This window comes from Castor canadensis, chromosome 11 (assembly GCF_047511655.1).
Source record: "Castor canadensis chromosome 11, mCasCan1.hap1v2, whole genome shotgun sequence".
In the NCBI taxonomy this organism is placed as follows: Eukaryota; Metazoa; Chordata; class Mammalia; order Rodentia; family Castoridae; genus Castor; species Castor canadensis.
In genome coordinates, this window is record NC_133396.1 from 60,203,423 (window position 1) to 60,231,284 (window position 27,862).

Consider the following 27,862-nt stretch of genomic DNA (forward strand, 5'->3'; position numbering starts at 1 on the left):
CGGGGCTGCCTGCGCTGGCCTGCACGGAACGCGCGCTGGAGTTGTTGATCCACCCTCCCTGTCTCCCTTGTTGGGTGACCTTTTGAAATGACAAGAGGGGAATTTTTCTAATCCTGCCACGTCCCCCCTCACTAGTCCGCTCTTGCACTGTTGACGGTTTGAAGACTAGAGGATAAAATCAGACTTTTATTCTACTTTGGAGCACGGTTTCGTCTCCAGCAAAAGTCTCTCTATATCACCCCCTAGGTGGAAAATGGTCTGTCCTCCGAATTGGTAATGAGGGGGGGCCGGTCGGGTCCTCCCGACTGAGTTCACCGGCGGAGAGTTGGGCGGCCGTTGTTTATGAATATTCATTATCATGCTGAATATGCATAAGCAGCTCAAGATGGCGAATCCAGTCACCTGTCCGGAAGTAGCCGATATTTGTCGAACGTCCTCCAAGAATGAGTGGGCATCGTCGGGTTTGTACTGGAGCTTTGAAACGAGCCTTACTCCCCTGCTTAGCCGCTTCAAGAAGCCTCAGCTCGGAGACCTGCTCGGGAAGGAGGCCTGGCCACTGTCCGGGAGAGATCACGCGATTGGGACAATCGGGGGGGGGGGGGTGGGGGAACAGATTAGTCATGGGGCGGGATACGAAATCCTGGGAAATATGGGGTCAAGGAATCTGAATGTTAGGAAATCCTTCACTTTAAAGAATATTTCTGAAATAAGATGGAGGGGCAGGGATCCCAAGGGATCCGTGACTTCCACTCTCCCTCCAAAGGCAGAGATGACACTAACTGCACAGTCACATTTAGAGTGCACCTTGTTTGATGTCAGTGTCACGTCACCACCCCTTGGCGGGGGGAGGAAGGGGGGGCATACCAGGAGGAAAAGAAACCTTTGCCCAGGGAAAAAAACACTCCCCTCCCCCAGTGCAGCTGCTGCCTCTGCCTGCACACTCCAGCCGCAATGCTCTTCTCCCTGCTGCAGAGGGAAAATACCCCCCATGGCCCACAGCCAGCCTGCCTCAGCTCCTTGGATCTGAGACTTTACTCCTTAGTTATGCCCTGGTTTGCAGGACCCAGCCTAGACTCCATATCCCTTGGTTCCCATATTTGTTTCCGATCTTCCAGGTATCCCTCTCCACCAAATCCCTAGTCACCCTTGAATCTAAGAGGTGTCCCTCTCCCATATCAGTTCTTTCCAGGCACTTGTTCTCCCATGTTTGTATTCCAGTCTCTCTCCTATTTACCCTTGCCCCACCCCCAACCCCAGATTCTCAAGTTCCATCTCACTCCTCCACCTGTTGTTCCTTCTCACAACTGAGGTTCTGGGCAGTGATGATGGAAATGCTGCCCAACACGACCCCTGCCCCCACGATGTCAAAAGGTGTCACAGTCTCAGAGAGCACATAGTACTGCAGCATCAGGGCCACCACTACCTCAGAGTGCAAAACAGCGCACACCAGAGCAGGGTTTGCTTTGGTGACTGCATAGCTCACACACACAAAGGAGACCAAAGCAAGGATCCCCACTACCCCCACACAACTCCAACTCAAAGGGTCCTTGGGTAGCACAGGGGTCTGCAGCACAAAAAGTGCCGGCACACAGCCCATTAGCCCCACCAAACCAAATAGGAAGAGCACTGTCAGCAGGCAGGAGGGGAAGTGCAGGGTTCGGTAGACCTGCAGCCCCAGGAACAAGGCCAGTCCTCCCAGAAAAGCCACCACATAGCCTAGGATGGTGTAGAAATCCCCGGTCCCCTCCTGCAATGTTCCTAGTCCAGGTCCCACAATAATGATTAGTCCCAAGGTGCTACCCAACAGGCCACACCAGTCATAGCCACTGAGTCCTTGGCTCTCAAGGCAGAGTGCGAAGAGGGTAGAGCACAAGGTGGAAGAACCTTTACGAACGGTGGCAGCGTTCCCAGCAGGCACCATCTGAACTGCACTGTAGGCACATCCAATGCTGATGATGTTGAACATGGCATGAAGGAAGGCCCACCCCCGGACATCAGGAGGTCCCAGCAGTGGGTCACCACGCAGCTTAAGTAGCAGGGCAGTGGGGAGGTGGAAGAGGCATCGACAGATAAGCAGCTCCAGAGAGGGCAAGTGGGAAGCCTGGTAAGCCATACGGGTGAAGGGGCCCACGAAGCCAGCGGGCAGGCCCCCACCCAGCAAGGCCACAAGCAGGCCCTTGGTGGTATCGGAGGTCCGACAGCACTGGTGCGAGGGGAGGCTGGGTGGAGTAGAGGGCTGCGATGGCTGGGTGAAGTCAGGCATGTTGTAGGGGTGACTGCCAGCCTGTTAGGGAGAAAGGAGCTTGGACGTGAGGGCAGCCACAGCCTGGGGCAGGGTGAAACCTAGGCTGTGGTCTGGGACCCTGTAGAAGAGAAACTAGGAGCCAGAAAGGGCCTGAAAGATAGATGAGGTGGTACATTGTGGGCCTTGAACATCTAAAGCAGGAAGCAGAGAGTGAACAGTCCTGGAGCACTGAGCATCAATCATGTTTTTTTCTGAGTAGGCTGATCACAGGAGGAGAAAGAGACAACCCAAGGGTGGTCTGTTGGTTTTAGAAGGTGGGGACAGCTTCAGATGCTGTGTATTGTATCTGTGTAATTGTCACAGCTTCAGAGGTTCCCAGATATACCATTATGAAATGTATTTGTGGGTATCTCTAGGACCGCTAGGAAGTTTTAGGGAAGGAGGGGAAAGAGGGTAACCAGGAGCAGAGTGTTATCCTCTCTGCTATATCCCTGACCCCTATACTTACCATCTTTCCTTGGACTTCCTCTTATCCTCCTGACTCAGGGGCCCTGAGCCCCTCAGAGCTCCAGCCATTGTGACCTAGTTGGAGTGAGGGTGCGGTTCACTGGAACCTTCCTGGGGGGGGGCTATTTTCTCATTTTTTCCAACTCATCTTGTTTTATATCTTTGTCTCCATGACTCCAAAGTTTGGTTCTTTTTTTCTCTCTCTCTCTCTTTATGACTAACTCTGTGATGAGAGAAGAGTTCGTTGGCTTTAAGTTAGTTTACATCTTGCCTTGTTTCTCAAAGGTTTTAAGGAGAGGGCTGGCTCCTCTGTCTCCTGAGTTTTTAATTTTCCACCACCAGGGAGGAGTCCCTGGGATTGTCCCTCTGGAGTTTCCAGAATGTTTCTTTGGAGTGTGCTTCCACCTGCTATTTTGCTGGTGCTGTCCCAGGAGGACCACACCAAGGCCTCTGCATTTGTGCACAAGTACATAGATGTGGATATTTCCATCCTTGGAGGCAAAGTACAAGCTGAGTGTTTATCCACACGGGTGATCACTGATGTATGCTCTGGTCTGTAGAGTTAGGGTATTCCGTGCCCGTAGGTCTTCCTTGTCCCCGCACATTCCTGGGGTGGGGGGGCGGTGTGCACGCGTGCCTGGGGAGCCCTATGAGTGTGCTGACTATAAATTTGTAGGTCCCACGGGGCCCGACTGTAAGTCTGCCATGTTGTATGTCTGCCGCCTGGGAGAGAGACAGACAGAGAACGAGAGAGAGAGACAGAAAGAGAGAGAGACAGAAACAGAGAGTGTGTGTGTGTGCGCGCTATTGAGCGATATGCACTGCTGAGTGAAGGGCGTGCAGGGGGAAGGGCGGAGGAGTCCCTACCCACGGAGTGGGTGGTCGTGAGACCCTACGGGGGCACTGCAACCCGGCCCGCCCCCGCCCGGTGGCTTTGCGCCCCGTGGTTCCTTGTATGCGATCAGCCCGACCAAGGCCACGGACGCTGGAACGTAGTGCCGGTGTCAGCTGCGCTGCGCCGGCCTTCTCTCGGCGGCGGCGGCGCTGGGGAGGGGGGGGGGACTGTTTCCGGGGGTGGGGGTGGGGGTAGGACCGGGGCGGGGGGAGCCGATGATGTCAGCGGCGGCGGCGGCAGCGGGGCCGGGCCGGGGCCGGGCGCTGGGGGGGCCGGGGCCGGAGCCGGAGCCGGAGCTGGAGGCGGGCGAAATCGGAGCAGCCGGGGGCGGCCACGGTGATGAGCCGGGCCTGGTGGACTGGGCGCCATCGCAGTCAGGTGGGCCCCGGGGCGAACCGGGCAGGGCCAGGGCGGACCGGAGCCGACTGCCGGGCCCCCTCCCCGCTGCCCGGCGCCGCGGGGGACCGGGCCGCGCCCCAAGCCGCGACCTCTCCCTTTTGGGGTTGACATGGGGGCACGGGGGTCGGGGGCTGAGTAGGCCCCGCCTCCAGGCGCGCACGGCGCTGGGGGGCGACCAAGGGGGAGGCCTTGGTATGGCGTCCGAGCGAGTGGCGACTGGGGGACTCGGTCGCTTGGGGGGGCCGTCAAAGGGGCAGCTCTCACTCCTCCTTTGAAGGGTTAATTCTGCAGCCTAATGTCCCCCTCCCCTGTGGGGCAGGCTTGGGGTGGGGTGGGGCGGGTGTGAACCCGGGCTAGCGCTGCAAGCTGTTGGGAGGGTGATGGCGTAGGAGCCAGGGAGAGAGGGGGAGGGGTGGGCCGCTGGGCGTCCCAGAGTTGGGGTGTGCGGGGTGCGCCATGAGAGCAGGGGTCCAAGAACCGCCGGGCAGAGCGCAGGGTTGTGGCTGTGAGTCTTGGAGATTGTGTCTCCTAACATGGTGTTGGGGCAGGTAAACCGCTCCTGGGCACCACCGTTTGCTCTTTGGCACTTAAGTCCGGGTAAGGCCCTTACTGGGCCATAAAGATAGAAAGCCAAGAGGGGCGTTCAGTGTTGTGGGGCCGAATTACAAGATGTGGCCCTGTGCCTTTGATGACAGATGGGTATTCTAAGCAGGGCACAATACCCTGACAGCAGAGTTTGTTCAATGTGGGGTTGTATATATGTTTTCTACCAGCATGTGTTTTCTTGCTCTTGTGTTGCGCATGTGAACTGTTTAGGAGCTGTTGTTTTCTGCGTAGCTAGCGTGGTGTATGTGTTGTGAAGGGCACCAGAATGCAGGGTGTATGTGCTCATTTGGAAGTGGCAGTTGTGGACCTTTCAGTCAGAAGGGATGTCTGGGTCCCATTTCTGTAATTCTGCTGAGGTGTGGTCCAGCTGTGGCTGAGGACAGGCTGGTGGATGGGTTTGTGTGTCTGTGATGAGTGAGTTGCACAGGGGCTGCATTTGTGGAACTCAGATCCCACTGATCATGAGAGTGAAAAACCCCAAGGTGTGCCTCTGGTGCCTGTGGGTCAGCTGGCACTGGTTGAGGAGCTCAGGGTGGGATGTGCAAGTTGTGTTTATGGGATAATGGGCAGCCAAGCAAGGGGAAGGTTGTGTGTTTGCAACGTTCTCCACGGGATTCTTTTGTGACGTCGTTCATGGGGGCCTGTCTGGGCTGTCCTTCAGGCTGGTAGGCAAGCTGGTCAGAAAACACTTGTGGGGAAGGGAGGTGGCATGACAAGGGCAATATGGGCCTCAAACCAAGGAGGCCAGCCATAAGCTGTGTGTGTGTTGCCTGCCTTCTGTGTGCTGAAGTGGTGGTGTGGGGCTGCCCAGGGGATGTCATGGGAAGGTGAGGAGATAAATATGGAGCAGAGCAAGGACAGCAGACAGGAGGCATGGGTGCTGTCGGGATGGCGCAGCTCTTTTGCAGGGTCTGTGTGCTTGCCCCTCACCCAGTGTGTCAGGGTCACAGGGAGGAGAGTCTTGGTGCCTGCAAGGGAAGTGAGTTTAGACAGAATGGCTCCTTGGCCATGTTTATGTAAAGGTCGGGTGTGACTTTTGTCACTAAATTGAAAAAAAGAAATGTGAAGTTTTCAGCCTCCTACTTCCGCATGCCCTCTCCTCTCTTTGTCCCCTTGAGGGATCTCTGATGCACACTGGGCCCCACTCCCGTGACTGGAAGGGCCTCAGACAGAATTTGCTCAGTAGGCAGATTCCTCAGAACAGGTTTTCCTCACCTTTGGGGCCTGGGCCCTTCTGTGGGGGAGGGGGTGTGCACATGCATGCTCACTCCAATTGCTCACAAAATCATGTACTACGTGGCCCATGGAAGGGTGTACATGTTCACTGTGCCTGTGGGAGGGGTACTATGACTGGATCCTCTGTGGCAGGAGGGAGCTGGCTGTGTGAGACCTGCACAGCAGGTGCAACACTGGAGCCCTACACTGGAAATGAAGAGTTCTGGTGGCTGTGCAACTTGCTCTCTTTTTCTCAGTGCACCTCAGTTCCACATCTGTAAAATGGGGCTAACTGTCCTACTTACCTTCCAGCAGCACTCGGGAAACAGATCTGAGGCATAGTGACAGTTGGGGACTGTGCCTGTGCCAGCCTCTATCAGCCCTCTGCCAGCACTGAGAATCCCCTCTGACTTTGATAAGAACAATAGCTATAAACACTGGGTTTGCACTGGCTGCATACCAGGCACCATTCCCAGTGCTTTTGGGTACCATCATGCATCTAGACCTCATAGCAGGTAATTCAGATTACCTTGTGTTTTCAGGTAAGCCAACTGAAGCCCAGAGAAGTTAAGTAATTTGCCCAGAGTCACTTAGCTAGTAAGAGGTAAAGCTCTATTTGAACCCAAGCAGTGAGGTTCCAGATCCTGTGCTCTTGACTGCTATACTCTGCTGCCTTTCTGGATCTTGCTGTGCATCTCCCATACCACTTTCTGCAGAACTCAGCATCTCACCAATCAGTTTCCAAAGATCAGTACGCAAAGACGGAGTCCCAGCCCAGGCTGGGAGAACCTAAGCCTCTGCTGCTATGTAATGTGGGGCACAAAATGTTGATGACTTAGAGGAAGGAGAGATTGGTTGTCCTTGTTCTGTGGGTCAGGGAAGGCCAAGGAGGATGTGGCCTTGAGTTAGAGCTTAACATTTTGTAGGGGTGTTGAGAAAAGGTAAGGGAAAGGGTGTTGCCTGCAAAAGAGCCCCCAGAGGCAAAGGCATGGAGGTGAAATATACAGAAGTTGGAAAGTACATTGGGTGTTTGAAGAGAGAATAACACAGAGAAGCCTAGAACTCCGCCAGAGCCCTAAGTGCCTGGTGGAGAAATCTGAACTTTATTCTGGAGTCAGTGAGGACCTTGGGAAACTTTGAGCCCAGGAGTGATGGCTAGGGATCACCAGTTAAGTATGCTGACCCTTGAAGAGACAAGATAAGCCTAGAAGCAAGGGAACAGCTGAGAGCCCATGGCCTCGGACCATGTCAGTGTTAACAAGGACTTGAGCTAGCTTGAGGGCCAGAAGAATGTTGGGAGGGATTCCTGAGCCATTCCCAAGCTTGGCCCACAGTTTCAGCCAGACTTGGTGACTGCTGGATTTGAGAGTGAGGGAAAGGGTGGAGTTAGACATGACACATTTAGCACTTAGCACGTGAGACTTGGTGTGGTGATTTATGTAACCAGCTGCCTGGCCCATAGGCCCTTCAGGGAAGGATCCAGCAGTATGGCAGAGGGACAGAATCAGCATCTGTGGTCAGCCAGGCCTGAATTCAAGTCTTGACTCTGCTGTGTGACCTTGAGCAAGGTACATCCCTCCCTGAACCTCAGTTTCCTTTTCAGTAAAATTGGGAGAATATAAATACCTATTGTAAGCACCTATTTTTGGATATGATAAAATGAGACAAAGCATGTAAAAGCTTTTTTGTGAGTACCCAAAAAATCATCAAGTTTTAATCATCCTCCCCAGCTCCTGGCTGACTTGGATTAGCACTGAGTAGACAGGCTATAAACAGACTCCTTTTTTTTTTTGATATAGGGTCTGGTTGTATAGCCCAGGCTGGCCTCAAACTTGTGATCCTCCTGCCTAAGCCTCCCAAATTCTGAGGTTACAGACATACATCACCATACCTGGCTTCCAGGCAAACTCTTTCATTTACCAGAGTTACTATTATTATTATTATTTTGATGCTGGGTTGAAATCCAGGCCTCCTACATGCTAGGCAAGGACTCTACCACTGAGGTACACACCAGCCCCTAGATTTTTTTTTTTCTTTTTTACCTCCCATTGTGTACTAGGCACTATTCTAAGGAGTAGAGATGCTTCAGTAAACAAGCAGGCAAAAATTTCTACCCCTGTCCTCCTGGGAGTCTACATTCTAGACATAAATGAGCAATGTGTCTTACTAAGTGACAAGGAGAAAAAGTAGGATGGGAAAGATGAAATTTTGGGAGGTGGTCAGGGAAGGCCCCTAGGCAAGGTGACTTTTGAATCAAGGCTTAAAAGAGGTATGTAGAGGAAGGAACATTCCAGGTGGAGGGAACAGCATGAGGTAGAGTATATCTGGTGAATGTGCTCAAATCCCACCTCAGTGGAACCTCTGAAGTCACACAGGTAGGCAAGAGAAGAGAAGCTGTAAGAACAAATAAACTGAAAACCACAGTCATCAAACTTACCTTGAAGGCCAAATTCTGCCTATTTTCCTTCACCACTTCCCTCACCATTTTCCAGGGCTGAATTCCAAGACTCGGTATTGCTCGGTACCCAGAGAAGATTGGTTCTAGGACATCCCAAAGATACTGAAATCCTTGGATGTTCAAGTCCCTTATATAAAATGGCATAGTATTTGCATCTAACCTATACATATCCTCCATATACTTTAAATTATCTCTACTTATAATAATAATATAGGTGGGGTTAGTGGAGTAGCTCAAGTGGTAAGAGCACCTGCCTACCAAGCATGAGGGCACTGAGTTCAAACCCCAGTGCCACCAAAAAAAAAAAAAAAAGCTAAAATAATGATATAATTTGCCATGTAAATAGTTGTTATACAGTAGTGTTTAGGAAATAATAACAAGGAAATAAAGTCTTTACATGTTCAGTAAAGCAGCAATTTTTTCCCAAATATTTTTTGTCTTCAGTTGGTTGAATCTACCAGTTGTTAGCTCATTTCATCTTTACAGCAACCCTACAAAGTGGGAACTGTTAATCATCCCCACCTTATAGACAAAGAAACTTAAATACCAAGAGGCAAAGTAACTTTTTCCAAGGTCAAGTAGCTAGTGTCTTCTTCACTTCCCATAAGCCCTTGTTGGGGAGTTGAACTCAGGAGAGCTGGGTCCAAACCCCAGGTGCAACAAGAACAGGGACAAATCACCCCACCACTACGTTCCCTTGACCTGAAAATAAGTGTAGAGTGAACACTCACTGTGATCGTTTGAGTGTTGAAACGAGATGATGCTAATAAAATACTTAACACTATACTTTAGTCATAAGTATTTCATAAAGACCGTGATGATGATGATGATTTTGGGTGACCTGTAAGGGTCAGTTCAGCTTTGGGTCTATGTGGGTGCAAGTCCAAGTATGGTTGTAGTCCTCACACATGTGGTTGTGCAGGCAGGCAGGTCTGGCCTTGGTAAATGGGGACTGGCATTGAACCTTGGCTTTGCTCACCTGCACAGGGCTGCTACCTCCCAGAGGAAAGGGCCTTCTAATTTTCACAAAGGTGCCAGGTGGGCTAGTGGCACTTCAGTGGGGGCTATAAACATGTTTTTCATAATGACATAGTATGGTAATTAGGAACACAGGCTTTGGAGCCAAACTGTGGTCAGATCCCAGCCTAGCTACTAAGTGGTCATACATCCTTGGGCAAGGTACCTAGCATGTTGGGGCTTCATCTTTTTTTTTTTTTTTTAAATGGGACTGGGGTTTGAACTCAGGGCTTTCTAATTGCAAAGCAGGCACTCTATTGCTTGAACTATGCCTACAGTCCATTTTGCTCTGTTTTTGTTTTGTTTTGTTTGTGATGGGGTCTCAAGAACTATTTGCCATAGCTAGCTTTGAACCTCAGTCCTCCCCACCTCAGTCTCCCAAGTAGCTAAGGATTTACAGGCGTGAACCACTTGCACCCCACCTCAGTCATCTTAATGTGGGGGAGCTAACTGCTATCTTTTAGGTTAGTGATGAGAAAAAAATGAAGTAATGCAAATAAAATGCTAGCTCTCGGTGTTCCAGTGGGCCTGGGGTTATCATGGAAAGGAACGGGAGGTCTGAACATAAATAGCCCATGGTTGGACTGGGCCTCTTCCCCCAGACTCCTAGCCTAGTCACAGTCCAGCAAGGAAATACTTGACCAATTTCTCGAGCTGTGTTTGGCAGTTAGTGTTAAAACTTTTTGACTATCTGGGCTGGAGGTGTGGCTCAAGAGGTAGAGTACCTGCCGAGCAAGCATGAAGCCCTGAGTTCAAACCCCAGTATGGACACATAAAAAAAAATTTTTTTTGACTATCATCCTATTTACCACCTTCTTTTTTTCCCCTCAAGGAGCAGTGTCAGGGCCATCTTTTAGGGAACATGAAGTGGCATGTTATGGGGAGATAATTTAGTACAGATACTAAATAACAGATAATATAGGTAATAAAGGAACATTTTTGGATTTGGATGAGAAACCCCTTATGCAGAACATTTCTTTTTTGTTATTTTATCATCTTTATTTATTTTGCAGTACTGGGGTTTGAACTCAGGGCCTACACCTTGAGCCACTTCACCAGCCCTTTTTTTTGTGATGGGTTTTTTTGAGATAGGGTCTCAAGAACTATTTGCCTGATAGTTCGAATTGCAATCCTGATCTCTGCCTCCTGGGTAGCTAGGATTACAGGCGTGAGCCACCGGCGCCCAGCTATAATTCAATTTTTGAGACACATTTCTCTCTCTTTTTTTTTTGGCAGTACTAGAGTTCTAATTCAGAGCTTCACACTTGCTAGGCAGGCACTCTACCACTTGAGTCATCCCATAGCACTATACAGAACATTTCTGAGGATATGTGAGACCCAGGGCTTTTGGGAGGATGCCCCCACCAAAAGACCCACACTCTCCGGTCAGCAGGCCCCATTTTTATTGGCAGGTGTGTGATTTTTGGATAAGGCATTTGTATGGCTCTGAAAAATGGGAACCCAAAGACCCTGTGATGCCCACAGGGGAAACAGTTTTGCAGAGCTGTCTGGCTGGCAACTGCCATAGCTCCTGTTGTCTGCCATTCGTTTTGGATGAACCTCCCAGCAAGAAGTGAAGTACGGGTTCCATTTCCCTGCTTTTAAAGCCAAAATCTGTGGACCTAGAGGTCTCAGAAGAAGAGTGAGACACAAGTTTCTTCATTCCTGGTCTGCTGATGTTTCCAGTGCCTGCATGAGGCTAGAGCAAGCAGACTCATAGTGTTAGTGAGTGGTCTTCAGTGGTTACCTGGCATAAGAACCAGGAACCCTCTTTTAAGATTTACTGGGCTGGGAATTTGGGAAGAGGCCCTCTCCTAATTTGAATAGCTAGCAGTTTGGGTCAATAAAAAGCTCAATTTTGATATGTAAATAAGCCCATTGTGATAAAAGACAACATGCAAATCTTTGATTTCCTTTGAGCTCCAAAACTGAGCCAAAGGCATTTAAGAGAGATCTGTCAGGCTTTTCTGAACTGTGCTGCTGCGTTGTTTGGAGCTGAATTGGGAATATGCAAATTATCTTGTTGCTGTACTTCTCTGGGTCCCACAGAACAAGGCTCTGCAATAATCTGTGTGACCTCTGAGGTCTGATTGGATGCAGCCAAACAAATAACCTGACAGAGGCTTCTAGACGCGATCAGGATCTGCAGTGTAGCTCTAATGTCCTCTCTGACCCTAACTGCTGCACCACTGTCCACTGCCTGGGGTCATTTTTTTCCCATTTCCATCCTGAGGACCCGTTCCTGTCTCTTCCTCTCGGTTCCCTTGACATGGTTTCTGTTTCTCCACAGAAGGAGGAGGCTGGGCAGAAGGGACTCGCTGAGCCACCCCCGACTCCACTTCATGTTGGCTGTGTTCTCAGGTGAGAGGGTGCTGAGAGGACTGCAGCTATGAAAAAAATCACACCTAAGGCAGCAAGCTAGCAAGGGCAGCCATTTTGTCCAGGCTGGTAGTGCTGGAAAATGGTTACAGGAAATCTCCTTCCAAGGAGAGAGAGAGTTGCATTGCTTACCTCTCTAGACTGTGACCCTGAAGGTCATAACCCCTTGGCCTTCACCATGACCTGAGGAATCCCTGGTCTTTTCCAGCCCACTAGACTTGGGCTTAATCTCTGTCTTCTGTGACCTGAAATGACTGTCTTTATACCAAACTCTCTCTCTCTCTCTCTCTCTCTCTCTCTCTCTCTCTCTCTCTCTCTCTCTCGGGATCTGTTTGCAAAGCAGGCGCTGTACCGCTTGAGCACTAGAAATGGGGTTTTTCGAACTATTTGCCTGGACTGGCCCGGAACCTCCTGATCTCAGCTTTCCAAGTAGCTAGGTTTGTAGGCATGAGCCACAGGTGCCCGGCTTACACCAGATTCTGACCAGCAGCCTCTGGCCCCCTCACAGTTCATCTCCCTGGTCTCAGGCCCCTGACCTCTGCCTAGCCTCTGAGACTCCCCCTGGCCTCTTCTCCCCACATCTAGGCTGGCGCCATGCCACCTCCTGCAGAGGTGACGGATCCGTCCCATGCCCCAGCTGTCCTGCGTCAGCTCAATGAGCAGCGGCTCCGAGGCCTCTTCTGTGACGTCACCCTTATAGCTGGAGACACCAAGTTCCCTGCTCACCGCAGCGTCCTGGCTGCCTCTAGTCCTTTCTTCAGAGAGGCCCTGCTAGCTTCAGCCCCACTGCCCCTCCCACCAGTTACTGGGGGCTCAGCTCCCAATCCTGCAACCACCACAGCTGCCTCCTCTTCCTCTTCCTCTTCCTCCTCCTCCTCCTCCTCCTCCTCATCCTCCTCCTCCCCTTCTTCCTCCTCCTCCTCCTCCTCCTCCTCGTCTCCCCCTCCAGCCTCTCCCCCTGCTTTATCCCCACCCCGGGTCCTGGAGCTGCCAGGGGTCCCAGCAGCTGCCTTCTCTGATGTCCTCAACTTCATCTATAGTGCCCGGCTTGCACTCCCTGGTGGTGGAGGTGATGGGGCAGCTGTAGCAGAGATTGGAGCTCTGGGACGGCGGCTGGGCATCTCCCGCCTGCAGGGCCTAGGGGAGGAAGGTGATGCCTGGGTACCTCCTGCCCCAGCTCCTGTGGCCACCTCCCAGCCTGAAGAAGACAGCTTTGGGCCTGCGCCGAGGCCAGATGAAGAGTGGGAGGGTGACAAGGCTGGGCCCCAAGCCTCTGACTCACAGCCCCCCCTGTCCCGACGGCCCCTCCCCTGCCCTCGATGTGGAAAGAGCTTCATCCATCCCAAGCGGCTGCAGACCCATGAGGCCCAGTGTCGGCGGGGGGCCAGTACTCGGGGATCTACAGGACTGGGAGCCCAGGGCCCTGGTCCTGGTGGTCCTGCAGGAGTGGATGCCTCAGCCCTGCCCCCACCAGTGGGCTTCCGAGGTGGCCCTGAGCACTTGGTGAAGGTGGTGGGCGGCCATGTGCTGTATGTATGTGCTGCCTGTGAGCGTTCCTACGTGACCCTGTCCAGCCTGAAGCGGCACAGCAATGTACACTCATGGCGGAGGAAGTACCCCTGTCGCTACTGTGAGAAGGTGTTTGCGCTGGCTGAGTACCGCACCAAGCATGAGGTGTGGCACACTGGGGAGCGCAGGTGAGTGGCCTGGGCCTGGGGAGTGGAAGGGAGTGGGGAGGGGCCAAAAGTCAGCACTCAGAGGCCACTAGGACAAGAGAGGTAATGGGCAAAGCCTGGGACCTAGAAAGTTGTCCATCCACATTGGAGTCTCCTTTCATCCTGGTGTCTGTTCCCTGCCACTCACCCACCTGCCTCAGCATCTTGCCTGCCATTACCTGGCTTGGTGTGATGGGGAAAAGCAGGAAAAATTTGCCCACATAGTAGAGGGCTATGGGAATATTTACTCAGAATAGTCACTGGTATTTCCATAGTGTATCCCTGTTCGTAAGTCATTTTTCCATTTTGTCTTTTGTGCTTCAAAAGAAAGCTTTGTGAGTTAGGATGTATGATTATTCCCAATTCACAGATGAAACATCTGAGGCTGAACGTCTGGCTTCTGGTGGTGGGGGGAGGGCACTGAGCTAGGACTGGAGCCCCACTGGAGGCTGGCAGGGTGAGGCAAGCAGCATGAAGGGAGAGTGAACAGATGGCTGCAGAGGACATGGGAAGATGAGTCCATGGTTTCAGGGCCCCAGACTCAAGTAGCTCTGTTCCTGCCCTATTCCCTACTGTCCTGGCCCAGGTATCAGTGCATCTTCTGCTGGGAAACCTTTGTCACCTATTATAACCTGAAGACCCACCAGCGAGCCTTCCATGGCATTAGCCCTGGCCTCCTAGCCAGTGAGAAGACACCCAATGGAGGCTACAAGCCCAAGCTTAATACCCTCAAGCTATACCGCCTGCTCCCTATGCGGGCAGCCAAGAGGCCCTACAAGACATACAGCCAGGGAGCCGTCGAAGCCCCTCTTTCTCCAAGCCTCCACACATCGGCCCCTGCGGCAGTGGCAGCCAGCCCCCCACCCAGGCCCCCACCTGCTCCAGAACCTGGCCCACCCCCCTCTGTCATCACCTTTGCTCACCCAGCTCCCTCTGTCATTGTCCATGGGAGCAGTAGCAGTGGTGGAGCGGGGAGTGGGCCAGCCAGCACAGGAGGGTCCCAAGCAGCCTCCGTCATCACTTATACTGCTCCCCCGAGACCCCCCAAGAAACGGGAGTACCCACCTCCTCCCCCTGAACCTGCAGCAACACCCACCACCCCAGCTTCTACCACCATCAGCCCAGCCACAGCCGCAGGGCCAGCCACGGCCACAGAGGAGGCCAAGGGCCGGAATCCGAGGGCAGGGAGGACTCTGACTTATACTGCCAAGCCTGTGGGTGGAATTGGCGGGGGTGCGGGTCCCCCCACAGGGACAAGCCGGGGCTCTTCTCAGCTACAGGCTCCACCTCCACTGTGTCAGATCACTGTGCGAATTGGGGAGGAGGCCATCGTCAAGCGCCGCATCTCAGAAACCGACTTGCGTCCTGGGGAACTGAGTGGAGAGGAGGTGGAGGAGAGTGAGGAGGAAGAAGAAGAGGAGGAGGAAGAGGAGGAGGAAGAGGAAGAAGAGGAGGAATCAAAGGCTGGTGGGGAGGATCAGCTCTGGAGACCCTACTACTCCTACAAACCTAAGCGCAAAGCTGGAGCTACCAGCGGGGGTAGTAGTGGGGGCAATGGGATGCCCCGAGGTCGACGGCCACCACGCTGGAGGCAGAAGCTGGAACGGAGGAGCTGGGAGGAGACTCCAGCAGTGGAAGGCCCAGCAGGGCGTGCACGTGGTGAGCGGAGGCACCGCTGTGGGGACTGTGCCCAGGCTTTTGCCACCCTGAGGAAGCTTCGAAAACACCAGGAGGCTCACAGTGGGGGCTCCCACAGCTCCCGGGCTGGAAGGAGGCCTTCTACCCGCTTCACCTGTCCCCACTGTGCAAAGGTGTGCAAGACGGCAGCTGCCCTGAGCCGACATGGGCAGAGGCATGCTGCAGAGCGGCCTGGGGGCACCCCCACACCTGTCATTGCCTATTCCAAGGGCAGTGCTGGCACCAGGCCTGGGGATGTGAAGGAGGAGGCCCCCCAAGAGATGCAAGTGTCCTCATCCAGTGGGGAGGCAGGTGGTGGGAGCACTGCTGCTGAGGAGGCTTCAGAGACTGCCTCACTCCAGGACCCTGTCATCTCAGGGGGTGAGGAGCCCCCAGTAGCAGGGGGGGCCAGCTATGTGTACCCACCTGTGCAGGAATTTCCACTGGCCCTGATAGGGAGTGGCCGGGAACCTGGCGGTGGCAGAGGAAAACCTGGGAGTGAGGGGCCAGCGGGGGCTTCAGAAGGGGACAGGATGGAGGGGATGGGGGCTGCCAAAGTCACCTTCTACCCTGAGCCCTATCCACTTGTCTATGGTCCCCAGCTCCTTGCTGCCTACCCTTACAACTTCAGCAACTTGGCTGCTCTCCCAGTTGCTCTCAACATGGTCCTACCTGATGAGAAGGGCGGGGGAACCCTTCCTTTCCTACCAGGGGTCTTCAGCTACGCAGTGAATCCTCAAGCAGCACCTCCTACTCCTCCAACTCCACCTCCCCCAACTCTTCCTCCACCAGTTCCTCCTAAGGGAGAAGGGGAAAGGGTAGAGGTTGAGAGAACCCAGAAGGGAGATGTAGGGTGAGTTTTAAAGCTAGACCCCCATTTCACCAGATACCACCCTTCCTGAACCCCCCACCACTACCAGCTCCCTGGCCTCCCTGCCCCTTGGGAGCCCCAACACACTCTTGTGCAGGGACTTGGGGGACCCTGGAGCTCAGGGGTTGGGCTGCTTTGTGTAAGATTGTAGTTTTCCCATCTCCTGGGAAGGGATCTTTGGTGGTTCCCCTCTCAATCTTCCTCCAGGGAATGGCCCCCATGAGGGGCAGGGCCAGCTCCCATCCCTTCTCCAGCCCTTGGGGCAACTGAGCAATATACTTATTTGAATCTCATGGCCCCCACCAGCTCTGAATGTCTACCCTGCTCCCCTGATTTGTAAACCTATGGGGAAACCATCTCTCACCTCATGATCCCTGCTCACTCTGAAGCTTTCTCTAAGCCCTTCCCCAGATGCTTCCTAGCACATTCCATTCTTTGTGGCCCAGGGCCTGGACCAGACCATTGTGATACCCAGCACACCTGCCAGGGAGCATGGCTTTGGATTCCGTTCTTCCCAAGGGTGGGTTTCTCTGTCCTTGTTTCCTTCACATCAAGATGCCATGCCTTCCTTGGCTTCCATGCCTTTGGATCTTCCATATTTCTTCCTCTACTCCTAGATTTTGGAGATGGCCTTGCCCAATCCAGGTTAAAAAAGAGGTTTGGGAGGGAGGGCAACCCCTGTGTTCCACAGCTAAGCACTTTTCCAGTCTAGGGCAGGGAAATCTTGGCCCTTCCTTGACTCCCAAATCCAGTGACACCCCCCCCCCATCCTTCCAAGGCAAAAGAGGTGAATAGATCACACCTTTTCCTGACTTTATATGTGGTGTCTTCTGGGCTAAACCACATTTGGGAGCCAGGAGGGAAGAGCTCCATTTGGGATGGAAAAGAGAATCTACTTTCTCCCTGCTTCCCTCCCCCTCCATGGTTTCTCCCAAACTAGACCAAATAGCCAGAAAAAATATAGGGGTTGGATAGGTGGGTAAGCCCAAGATTTGCACATGACCTTCCATCCTTACCTTTACCTCCACCTTCCCCAATGTCATTCTCACCAATCACTCCAGATGGTTTTGGAGGGAACCGTCCTACTTTACTGGTGGGCTTTGGGGTATCCCCACCAACTTGCCCTCCAAAATAGCACCTTATACCCCATCTTTGACTCAGTTCCCCACACCCAAAGATCCCAGCCAAGGGATGGGGCACAGGGACCTTCAATAGTCCCTAATCCCTAATTTGCACTAGTTAACCCTGGTCAGGGGTCCCTATATTTCCTTCCAGTGGGGAAGATGAAGAAATGTCTGCTCCTAGTTCTCTTTGAAAACAGGGCCTCCATGCTCTGTGGTTGGATGAACATTTTCCATTCCAGCCACCTCCCTCCAAGGGGAGAGCCAGTTTGGGGGAGCAATTTGACAAATGGGAATTAGAGGAGTGCAGTTTAAAAGTGGGAAAGGTTGCTGTCATCAAAATGGCAGCTTTTCTCCCAGCTACTGTTTTTTGGGGCCAAGATGGCTGCCCTCTTAGCAACTGCGGAGAGGGCAAGATCATGGCTTTTGGAGAGGTGAGTTTGAGGAGGTCCCTCCTACCGTCTCCTTCCCTCCCAGTGTATAGGAAGGGGAAGTTTTTGACAGGCTCCCTGAATGTTAACCACGGAGGAGTCACTCTATTCCTCCTCTGTCTCTTTGCACTTTTCTTGGTCTTGGCCACAGCCTGAGTGAAGAATTTCCTACTGAATGTACCAAGTTCCAATTTTTAAGGGTGGGGGGAGGGGTAGGTTTTCAAATGGGGGAAAAAAACGCAAAAAAATCACTACAAATTCCCACAAGTCTTGTTTTCTGGCACTTTAGAAAAACTGCGAAATAATACATAATAAAGAATACATATATATATCTACACACAAATTATATCTATATATACAGCGGAACCACCAGAGAGACTGAGGAAGGCCTGGAGGCAGGGGACAGATGTGTTGACAGTACCCCTATATACTTCACCTGCACTCCTCTGAGTAAAACAGGCACAGGAGAATTGAAGGGGTTGAGGATGGCAGGGAATTTGAGTTTCAGAATAGGTCAAAATTCCAAAAGCATGTACATCTTGGGAATTGAGATTGTAGACATTTATTTTTTTTAATATGATTAAGGAAAATAGCTTCCAGAATTTAGTGATTCTGGGCAACAAGATTGTGGCAAAGTGAAGACTAAAATATATGTATTTGAGCTGGGGAATTTGAATATCGTGAATTTCAGATGTTGGAAATTCGGGATTTTGCCATTTTGTCATTTGAAAATGATCATGTCTTGTAAGTTAGTGCCCTCTTTCCCCATGTTCTCTGGGAAGAAGGGTGCTGGAGTGGGAAGGCCACTGGTTCTGTGCCACAGCACGCAAGATTTAGAATTACAGACTCTAGCTCTATATGTAGTGAGGACCCAGATTTTAGAGAAACTGACCAATATTTATCTCCGCATTGTGTGTGTGTGTCCAACTCTCTAGGCCAATAAACCAACAAGACAAATGAACTGTGCTCCACAGTGGGATGCTAGGTGCAATTATTTGTGTGGCTGGTGGGTTTGGGGAAAGGGACATGCTTGCCTTGTCCCACAGGGATCCTGGGACTTGATAGCTCTATTCTCCCTCTTAAAACAACTTTCAGCAGTTGAGTAGGTGTAGGGCTCCTTGACTCCAAGTGTTTCACTGTAATCGTCATAACTACTAGGCTCCAGCTGACTGGTCTGATCTCCAGGCAGAAACATGAATTCAGTAACTCATTCCACATCACACAGCCTGTGTGCACAAGTGCTGGATGCAGCATCTCTGTATCCCTGAATAACACTGTCTTAAACAAGTCCAACCCTTTTTTCAGTTTGAAAGTATATTGAGGCTCAAAATGTGTCATGGCCATAGAGACGTGACCTTTTTCTATCCCTACCCTCACTATTGGCTTCAACTCCTTGCCTGTTTTCCCCTCCTCTATATCTTTTCTAATGTTATGGAGTGATGGGCAGGTGGACAGGAAGGAGCTTTTGTGGACTTTTGGCACCAATAGCTTGACCAGAGTGTGAAGCCACTCTAGCAAGTTGCTGCCGACAGGAGTATCAGGGCCAGTGTTACTGTAGTTTTTAAAACATTTTTCAAAAGAAGCCAGAAATCCAAATGTCTCTATGAAATATCCAAATTTTAAAACTAGCAAGTTAATTCAAATTTAACACAACATGGGCTAAACAGCAATTTGCAAACTATGATATACACTGTCAGGGTATTTACTATGGGACATATACTATATTATTAGCTTTATTTTAAAGAGGTGGAAACTGAGGTACAGAGCAGTTTAGTGGTTTGAGCACCAAAGCCAGAATTTGAATCTTTAAAATGCTTTTTTTCTTCCCCCATTAAAAATAGAGCCTTTTAGGGGTGGGGGCAGGGGGGAGAAATAAACCAAGCCTTGTATGCACATATGAATAATAAAAGAAAAATGGAAAAAAAAATAGAGCCTTCTAGAAATAACTTGTTTACATACTGAAGGTAGTATTCCTTATTACAAAAGATAATGACAGAAAAATGATTCGTTTCACCATGCAAATGTAGGCACTATTAATTGGTGTATTTCCTTCCAGACATTTTTTCCCCCTCTTTAACAAATATTAAGCACTTATTTTGGGGTCAAGACCTGTGTGAGGTGCTGGGCACATTACATTCCTGCCCTCATAAGGCTTACAATCTAGTTCCTACTCTTTGTTCTAGTTCACTGGGGACCTAAGCTTTCACATCCAAAAGAGCTTCTTCAAGACCCAAAGAGTAAATAAGCTGATGTGCATTTCAGGTGGGTTCAAGGTACCCTTCTCAGAAGCCCTCAATCTCGCTTCAAAGCCCTCCCCAGAAAAGAAGTAAGAGGACTGGATTCCTACTGAAAGAGTTACGAGGCAGAGAGGTATGGGGCTTGAGAGTACAGGTACCTCTCAGTTCAACCGGGCCTCCAGTCCTCAAGGAAAAGGGTCAGGAGGGGGCAAGTGATATGTGGCGTCTAGGAAAATGACTAAGGTCCCGACGCTCGTGAAGATGATGAAGGTCCACAGGAAGAGGCGATCCACTACCATGGCCACAAACTGCCAATCCTCCTTCAGCTGAAGTTAGGCAGAGGAAACCTCCTAAGCTCCAGGACCCGAGGCCTGGAGAAGCCCGCCCCCAGAGCTTCGTATCCCGCCGGGGTCTTCCTACCCCGAGTCAGAGAAAAAAAGCCGGAGCGCAACAGGAAAGCGAGACCAGCCGTTACTAGGAATAAAGAACCATTTGGAAAGCAGGGGATGGGACCAAATAAAGCATAACTCCAATCAGAAGCGGAAGCGAATACTAGGGGCGGGACTTGAATTTGGGGTGGAGCAAGGTACCTTGGCTCTGCCCTGCTCCACCGACTTTGGACTTACTGCATCATGGTCCTCCTGTTCCTGAAGCTGCCGAGCGACGTAACTGATCGAGGAAACGACCTCCCTGAGCTCCGGAGGCAGGCCCACGGCCCGATTTGTACCATCGATAAGTCTCCGCAGGTCCGGGACAGACAGTTCAGACTGGAACCTGGAAAAGGTGTGACTGTTTGGCACACTCCTGGCACAAAGGGACAGCCAGCGCCGTTACCTAGGCCCTTGTTCCAACTGCCTCCTCCACAACCTGCCAGTACTCAAAATCTGAGAAGGCCCTTCAATATCTCCCCGCCAGCGCGACCTCTCCAGACTTCTGCAACTTCCTCCACCCCTCTGAGCTTCCCCGCCTTCTCGCACAGCGAGCAGCAGAAAGAATACAACTCCCATGATGCTCAAGCATAGGCCGACAGCTTCCGCCAGCCTCTGGGAATTGTAGTTCTCCCTCTCCCAAGGTTGTAGGTTCTACCTGTTGGGTTTGGAGAAGAGAAAATCGTTTGGCGGCTTCCGAATGAAATATTCATCTGTTCCCCGACCCCAGACACTTCCTGGAGAAGAGTGATGGGGCTCCGGCAACTGGTCTTTCTCAGGTTTGGGCCTTTTCAGACCCAGGTACCGAGGGAGCGTGTGGATAAAGATCTGTAGAGTAGAAAAGCATTTTGGAGGGGGCTCTCATATTTTCAGACCACAAAGAACACAGCCAATCACCCCCACCCCACGTGTCTATTCCTGTACATGCATGCACATGGTCTCCCACAGAGCTATACAGACAAGGAAATGCAACTGCACAGGTTAATAAGCTGGGGATTGAATCCAGGGCCTCAACTGTGGTAGGCAAGTACTCTACTATTTGAAACATGTCCTCAGCCTTTTTTGTTTTGTATTTTGTTTTTGAGATAGGGTCTTGCTAAAGGGCTGACCTCAAATGCATGATCCTCCTGCTTTCACCTCCCAAGTAGCTGGGATTTTCCTGTTTCCTCCTGCTTCTGCCTCCCAAGTCTACCACTATGCCCAGCCACCTTAGGAGCTCTTTAATAGGTTGGAAGACATCCTGAGAGGAGAGGTTCTGAGGGCTTCCCCCGTAAACAGTACCTACTCCTGAGAATGTTTTCCTGGGACCCAAGATGGGTAGTATTGTTGAAGAGAGTATGGAATCTACCCAATGACAATGATGGAAAGGTAAAATTAATTGTACAGTCTTTTAACACCCAACAGGCTTTGGCACTTTAACACTCTACCAGGTAGCTATACTTCTCCCAAGGTCTATAAAAGGAAAATTGAGGTTGGTGGGAGGAAGGAATGATATCTGGACAAAAAGCCAAATACTAGGATTAGGAATTAACATAGGTTAGAGGAGATCTATCTTACCTGACGAACCCAAAGAGGCATTTGGTGAGTGTGGGGTGATCGGTGGTGTAGGTTAAGGACCACAACACTTAGGATGACTGAGAAGGTGACGAGGATCATGGTAAACATGAGATACTTGATAATGATGGGGACCGCCAGGGAAGTCTCAGGCACTTTGTCTGCTAGCAGCAGCAGGAACACAGTAAGGGTCAGCAAGGCAAAGATGGAGAGCCCCATCTTCTCTCCTTGGAGGGCAGAGGGGAAGGCAGAAAGATTGAGCTGTGCCAGAAGGAAATCACTGTGGCATAATCAGTGACCTTTGTTTCCAGCCCACTCGAGGACAGGCCATCTGTATGCAAATCACTCCTATATTTGTTCCTCCAGCCTGGACTTCCCTGAACTCCAGACTCATATCCAAATGCCTACTCAACTTTTCCATTGTATATACAATAGACATCTCAAACTTAACTTGTCCAAAACCTAATTCCTTTACTACCAGAGCTGTCTCTCTCACCCACACATATGCATGCACACCCATCTCATCTCATCTCCAATCCATAGCAAACTCTTTTGACTAAAGCTGAAATATATCCTGAAACTGATGAGATAGTGTCTACCACACTGATCCTAGCCACTACTACCATCTTGTTGAAACATAAAGCAGATTGTATCACTCCTTTCTCCAAAACACAGTGACACCTCATTATCAGCATAAAAGCAAAGCCCTAGTTGGATGTGGTGACTAGTCTGGGCAACGAGAAAGAGAGAGAGAGAGAGAGAGAGAGAGAGAGAGAGAGAGATAAGGGAGGAAGGAAAAGTTTTAAAAAGTCCTTCTTTGTACTATGGCCTACAAAGATTTTCCCATTAGCTTCCTGACTTCATCTGTTTTGCCCCTTGCTTACTTCAATTATTCTCTTCCATGGCCTTCTCCCTGCCCACCTCCTTCAAGTCAAATATTCCCTTTTCGATGAGGCACTTGCTGACATCCCACTTTGTACTGTATTGGTTTAATTATTTTGCAGTGTAGGGTCTGAAACCAGGGACTCCAGAATGATAGTACAGTGCTCTATCACTGAGCTACACCTCCAGTCCTGACATCCTGTTTTTAAATTGCAACCTCTATCCCCATTCTCATCTTCCCAATCCACTATCTTACTTTATTTTCCTCTTTAGGACTTGTCTTATGTACCATATAGTAGACTTACTTGTTTATTTACTGACACATATCCCCCTTAATAGATGTAAATTCCACAAGGCCAGAGTTTTACTTTTCTTTTCTTTTTTAAATTAATGTATTTTCTTTGAGCCCAGTCTGGCCTTGAACTCAAGATTCTCCTGCTTCTGCCTCCCCAGTGTTGGGAGTGAGGTGTGTGCCATCATGCCTGGCCCTGATCAGGAATCAAACCCAGGGCTTTGCACATGGTAGGCAAGTACTCTACCACTGAGTTACATCCCCAAACCAATTTTTATCTTTTCTTATTCACTGATGCATTCCCAGTGCCTAGCACATTACAGGTACTCAACAAATGTATTTGCATGAATGAATGGACCGGCCTCTGTAGCTTTTTCAGGAATCTGTAGCTTTTTTAGGAAAAATATAGCAATTTGAAGGATCTAAAAATGAAACAGTATACAAGGATACTCTGGGTGGCTGATTCCTCCTGTGGCATACAAGAGACATTGCAAACTTCATGAAAGGTATTGAAGTAAATAATCATTATGGTTCACTACACTTTAGTCCTACAGTATTTTTATTTTGTTTATTTTTTTGGTAATACTAGGGTTTGAATTCAGGGCTTCACACTTGCTATGTTTCCTAGGCAGACACTCTACCACATGACTCACTCCACCAGCCTTGTTTTTGTATTGGTTTTGTTTTGTATTGTTTTTTTTTTTTCTCCAGATTGTGTCTCTATTTGCCTGGGCTGGCTTCGAACTGTGATCCTCCTCATCTCTGCCTCTTGAATAGCTAGGATTACAGGCATGAGTCACCAGTGCCCAAGATTTTTCCCGCTCAAAGAGGATTTAAGGGTTATATTTTTAGGTTTCTACAGCTGCATCACTCTCCTGTAGACAGAGAACATGATGCCAGAGAGGAAGAAAGATGTTTTAAATACGAAAGATAAAGATATTGGGTCTCTAAATAAAACTGGCACTAATCAAGATTGGAATATTAACACTGCCCCTTTCTGTGTAATGTCAGACAAAGACTTAAACTCTCTCAGCCTCTCTATCCCTATCTGTAAAGTGGGAATGACAATTTGGTACTTACCTGGAATATTGTAAAGATTAGAATTGAGTTGATACATATAATATGATGGTTGTATTACCTTATAGTAACTGCTCAAAAATAGTAAAAAAAAAAAAAAAAAAGCCAGGCTCCAGTGGTTCACACCTGTAATCCTAGCTACTCGGGAGGCAGAGATCAGGAGGATTGAGGTTCAAAGCCAGCCCAGGCAAACAGTTCTTTGAGACCCTATCTCTAAAAAACCCTTCACAGAAAAGAAAAAAGAAAAAGTAAAAAACAAAACCAAACAAATTAAAAACACACTTACATAGAACTTACTGGGTATCAGGCATAGTTTTGTTAACTCAGTCAATCCTCAAAATAATCCTAAGGCTCCAGGTATGGATTGAGCAGTGCAGCACCTGCCTAGCAAGCTCCAGGCCCTAAGTTCAAACTCCAGTACCAACAAAATAAATGATGCCAGAGAGATAATGATTGTCCCTATTTCTAGATCAGGAAACAGAGGAAAGGAATTTTCTCAGAGTTACCTTGTTACTACATTATGCTGCTAGAGAAATGTTGACTATTATTTCCCAGGGAGATACACAGTTAAGGTACTAGTGGGTGTCTGAAAAGTGGGGAGAGGGGATAATTAACTTATCCTAGAATTTGGTAGATCCAAAAAATGGAGGTTCCATGGGTAAGAGGCTAGGACTGTAAAGGAGTGGGGACAGGCCAGCGGCCTGTAGGCTGTAGGGATGTAGAACCTGAAGTTGAATCCACTTGGGAATGCTGAAGTGCAATCCATGATGGTCCTTACCTAAGATGGCAGGAAAACCCAGCCTGGATGAAACCCTTACCTGCATCTGGTGGCAGGTAGAAGACAAAGATGGCCAGGAGAGTGATGAGAATGCACGGGGCAATGACATTGACCAGGTAGAAGAGTGGCTTCCGTCGGATAATGAGGTAGAAGGTGACTTCCTGCCGCTGTCCTTCTCTCCCTCCCCTAGGATCACCTGGAGGCTGGATTAGCCTAGAGGGCTTGTGGATAATCTCCCATTGGCCATTCTCTTGGTGGGGGGGGCGGTGACAGAAGAAGGGGACACAGATGTGAGAGCAGTGCCAGGGATGGCACACTGTGCTGGGCAGCCCATCTCTAATAAACTTAACAAAATCTCAATATCCGTATTTGTAAAGTGTTGATAGTCATACCCATCTTGCTGACCCCAATACAGTTACATTAGGCATCACTGGCAGAATATATTTATCAGCCTGTTAAGAACTGGAAATCAGAAACTATGGATGTGGGAGCCATACCCACTCACCAATGAAGGTCCCTTCATGAATGTAGATTTCCTGCCGCTCCTGCCCATCAGGACCCAGGCTGGTATACAGGCTGACCTCTGAGCTATCATAGCTGTAAGAACTAAACACCATGGTGCAGTTCTGCCAGTCGAAGGGAAAGTAGGTGACCTGGATAGATGGAGAGTCACTGGAACTGCCAGAGAACTGGTCAAGGCTGAGGTCATTGATGAGGGCACAGGATATGGGGCACAAAGGAGACAGGGACCTCAAGGGAAGGTCACAGGGACTTGGGATTGCAGAGGAATTGATGAGTAATTAAGGGAGGCCACTGGGAAAATGGAGGAGGGTTACAGAGGAAGACTGGAAGTCAAAAAAAAAAAAAGTGTACAAAGAAAAGGACACTCAATAGAAAATCAGAAAAAATAAAGCAGGGTCATGGGGGGTAATGGAGGAGGGATGAATTGCTGGGGAGTCAGGTTGTCTAAGAGGTGGGGCCTGGAAACCTGGATGCTGCAGCTACTGCGATAGATGCCTGGAGGCTGCCAGCGCACGGAGCCGTCGGAGGACACCACGACGTTAATGTCCAGAGCGACATCAAAATTACCGTCATTGCTGTAGGGGAGGGATCTTCTCATCTGGGATCTGGACCCATCCTCCGGAAGCCCCGCCCCTCGGAGGCCCCACCCGACCTCCCAAGCTTTGGAAAGATCTTACTTGTTCAGCAGCACCACGTCAGGGAGCCACACCGATTCAGCTGTGATGCGCAGCAAGTCGATGCCATCGTGATCCGCAGGGTCCCAGCTTAGCCTGTAATCAGTCCACTCCTAGGAAAACAGAAGCTAAAGGGCTATTCGGAGGCTAGAAGCCAAGGAAGGATTTGGGATGTCAGCAAGCCCAGGAAGGGGTGCAAGGGAGGGAAATGACACAAGCATTGGCTGTAGGTCAAAGGGTCTGGGTTCTGGCTTCACCTACGTCAGCGAATTTCCCTTCCCTGGCACCAGGTCCCAATTTTTTTAGTTTATAAAAAAGAAAAAGAGATTGCACTAGCCATCCTCTAAAACTGGCTTTCAAACTGCAGTTCACGACCCTTCAGTGGATGGGGATTCAAATTAGTGATCCCAACCCCTTGTTTTAAAAATTAGAATGTAAAATGCATATAATGCAACTCGGTTAGGAATTGTTTACTGAAGCTACTGTTTCAGTTATAAATGTGTTTTCTGAGGTCATGGTACACTTTTTATTCATTTTTTGAGGTACCTGGGCTTAAACTCAGGGCCTACACCTTGAGCCACTCCACCAGCCCTTTTTGTGTTAGGTATTTTCGAGATAGGGTCTCGCGAATTTATTTGCCCGAGCTGGCTTCGAACCTGATCTCTGACTCATGACTCCTCAGTAGCTAGGATTACAGGCATGAGCCACCGGCACCCGGCTGATACAAAAATTCTTATTGGGCCAGACATTCGCAGAAATTGTAAAGACATTGGGACCCCCCTACCCTACCCCACGGGATCTCCATACCAGGTCTAAGTACACCTTTGTACTCATCTCTTCATCCTTCTCGTTCTAGAAGGGAAAAATTTAAAGAGCAGAGGTGCAATGAGGTAGAGGGAAATGGGGGCTCGGCAAGTCCACCTCTCCCTGGAAACTTTGGGTACTTTCTTTGAGCCCCACTTTTTTGGATCCAAATCTGAGTTAGATTAAGCCCGGCCTCCACCTCAGAAACACCCATCCTCCTGTTTACTCGGCCTCTTTACTTACCATCACCCTGGATCTGTTCCGGGACCCACCCACAGTTTACAATCCACTCAACCCTGTATCTCCGCTAGGGCAGTTCATTGACCAGTGGAGCACCAAGCTCCGCCCCGCCCTGTCAGAACCTTATTTGGTCCTGCCTCAAGGTCCATCCCCCAGCAAGTCCATGTGTTCCAGCTCTACCTGAAGATCTCGCACTCAACTCTGCTCTGGGCTTGCCCAGCAGCCACGCCCACGAACTTGTTCATTGGCCGGATTTCTACTCAATCTCTGCTAAAGGCCTGCCCATCTCTCTGCCTGGCCTCACCCCCACTTAGGTCCCGCCCCCAGCCTAGCCATGGGTCCTGCCTTGCCTCCCAGACGGTCCACTAGCCCCGCCTCAACCCCACGCGTGCGCCCTCACCAAGCTGATGAGTTGCGCCAGGATGAGACCAATGCTGACCCCGACCCGGTCTCCCACCTCCCGCGCCGGCCGCACGGAGCTATCATAGCCCGAGAAAAGTTTCTCGCGGAGTCGGCCTTCCGCCTCCGAGCCGCGGGCGCCTGCGTATGGAAAGAGCACTAAGTGAATCCCTGGTGCCCGGTCACGACCGCTGCCCCTGACACTGCCTCTTTGGGACCCAGACTGACTTACCTGGGGCGAACAGCACCCCTAGCACCCCCAGAAGCAGCAGCAGCGCTCCTGGGGTCATGGCCCGACTGCGTCGTGCAGTGAGTTTGCTGGAAGAGTCGCCGAGACCTCCACAGCAAGGGAAGTGACGAGGCGCCCAGGAATGTGCACCTGTTTTGGGGGGATAGCTGCCAACCCACCGGCCCCGCCCTCGGGACTTAATCCCGCCCC

General features: G+C 50.5%; 3 protein-coding genes across 8 annotated transcripts; 1 reads left to right on the top strand and 2 right to left on the bottom strand.

Moving 5' to 3' along the window:
• The first annotated feature begins 360 nt into the window (after positions 1-360).
• On the top strand, positions 361-18,497 carry Zbtb4 (zinc finger and BTB domain containing 4). 6 transcript variants are annotated; one of them, XM_020151610.2, is made up of 5 exons: positions 3,958-4,025; positions 11,633-11,703; positions 12,065-12,158; positions 12,307-13,418; positions 14,023-18,497. In XM_020151610.2, exons 4-5 carry the CDS (start codon positions 12,316-12,318, stop codon positions 15,968-15,970), a joined length of 3,051 nt encoding a protein of 1,016 aa, XP_020007199.2. In that variant the 5' UTR covers positions 3,958-4,025; positions 11,633-11,703; positions 12,065-12,158; positions 12,307-12,315; the 3' UTR covers positions 15,971-18,497. The 6 variants fall into 6 exon arrangements, with proteins under 6 accessions (XP_073903083.1, XP_073903086.1, XP_073903084.1 ...); XM_074046982.1 differs by lacking the exons at positions 3,958-4,025; positions 12,065-12,158 and adding an exon at positions 361-461 and having other exon boundaries at positions 12,762-13,418; XM_074046985.1 differs by lacking the exons at positions 3,958-4,025; positions 12,065-12,158 and adding an exon at positions 363-461 and having other exon boundaries at positions 12,899-13,418.
• On the bottom strand, positions 1,038-4,016 carry Slc35g6 (solute carrier family 35 member G6). The gene is made up of 3 exons (XM_074048890.1): positions 3,846-4,016; positions 3,620-3,796; positions 1,038-2,284 (listed from the first exon to the last, which is right to left on the bottom strand). Exons 1-3 carry the CDS (start codon positions 4,014-4,016, stop codon positions 1,274-1,276), a joined length of 1,359 nt encoding a protein of 452 aa, XP_073904991.1. The 3' UTR covers positions 1,038-1,273.
• On the bottom strand, positions 17,805-27,815 carry Chrnb1 (cholinergic receptor nicotinic beta 1 subunit). The gene is made up of 11 exons (XM_020151633.2): positions 27,656-27,815; positions 27,425-27,564; positions 26,788-26,832; positions 25,984-26,093; positions 25,773-25,881; positions 25,290-25,437; positions 24,825-25,034; positions 21,759-21,982; positions 20,860-21,029; positions 20,400-20,547; positions 17,805-20,099 (listed from the first exon to the last, which is right to left on the bottom strand). Exons 1-11 carry the CDS (start codon positions 27,711-27,713, stop codon positions 19,959-19,961), a joined length of 1,503 nt encoding a protein of 500 aa, XP_020007222.1. The 5' UTR covers positions 27,714-27,815; the 3' UTR covers positions 17,805-19,958.
• Positions 27,816-27,862: the final 47 nt, after the last annotated feature.

Bases quoted from the DNA above. Each gene is read 5' to 3' on its own strand.
- Chrnb1 (XM_020151633.2), bottom strand. From the start codon at position 27,713: ATGACCCCAGGAGCGCTGCTGCTGCTTCTGGGGGTGCTAGGGGTGCTG. The intron at 26,094-26,787 runs GTATGGAGATCC...CTGTTTTCCTAG, and splicing joins CAAAGGTGTACTTAGACCTG to GAGTGGACTGATTACAGGCT. The intron at 20,100-20,399 runs GTAAGTCCAAAG...GCCTAACTTCAG, and splicing joins AACAGGAGGACCATGATGCA to CTGAAGGAGGATTGGCAGTT.
- Zbtb4 (XM_020151608.2), top strand. From the start codon at position 12,316: ATGCCACCTCCTGCAGAGGTGACGGATCCGTCCCATGCCCCAGCTGTC. The intron at 13,419-14,022 runs GTGAGTGGCCTG...GTCCTGGCCCAG, and splicing joins TGGCACACTGGGGAGCGCAG to GTATCAGTGCATCTTCTGCT.
- Slc35g6 (XM_074048890.1), bottom strand. From the start codon at position 4,016: ATGGCGCCCAGTCCACCAGGCCCGGCTCATCACCGTGGCCGCCCCCGG. The intron at 3,797-3,845 runs GTCCTACCCCCA...CCCCCTCCCCAG, and splicing joins CATCGGCTCCCCCCGCCCCG to CGCCGCCGCCGCCGAGAGAA. The intron at 2,285-3,619 runs GTAGGGACTCCT...TCTCCCTAACAG, and splicing joins CACGACCACCCACTCCGTGG to GCTGGCAGTCACCCCTACAA.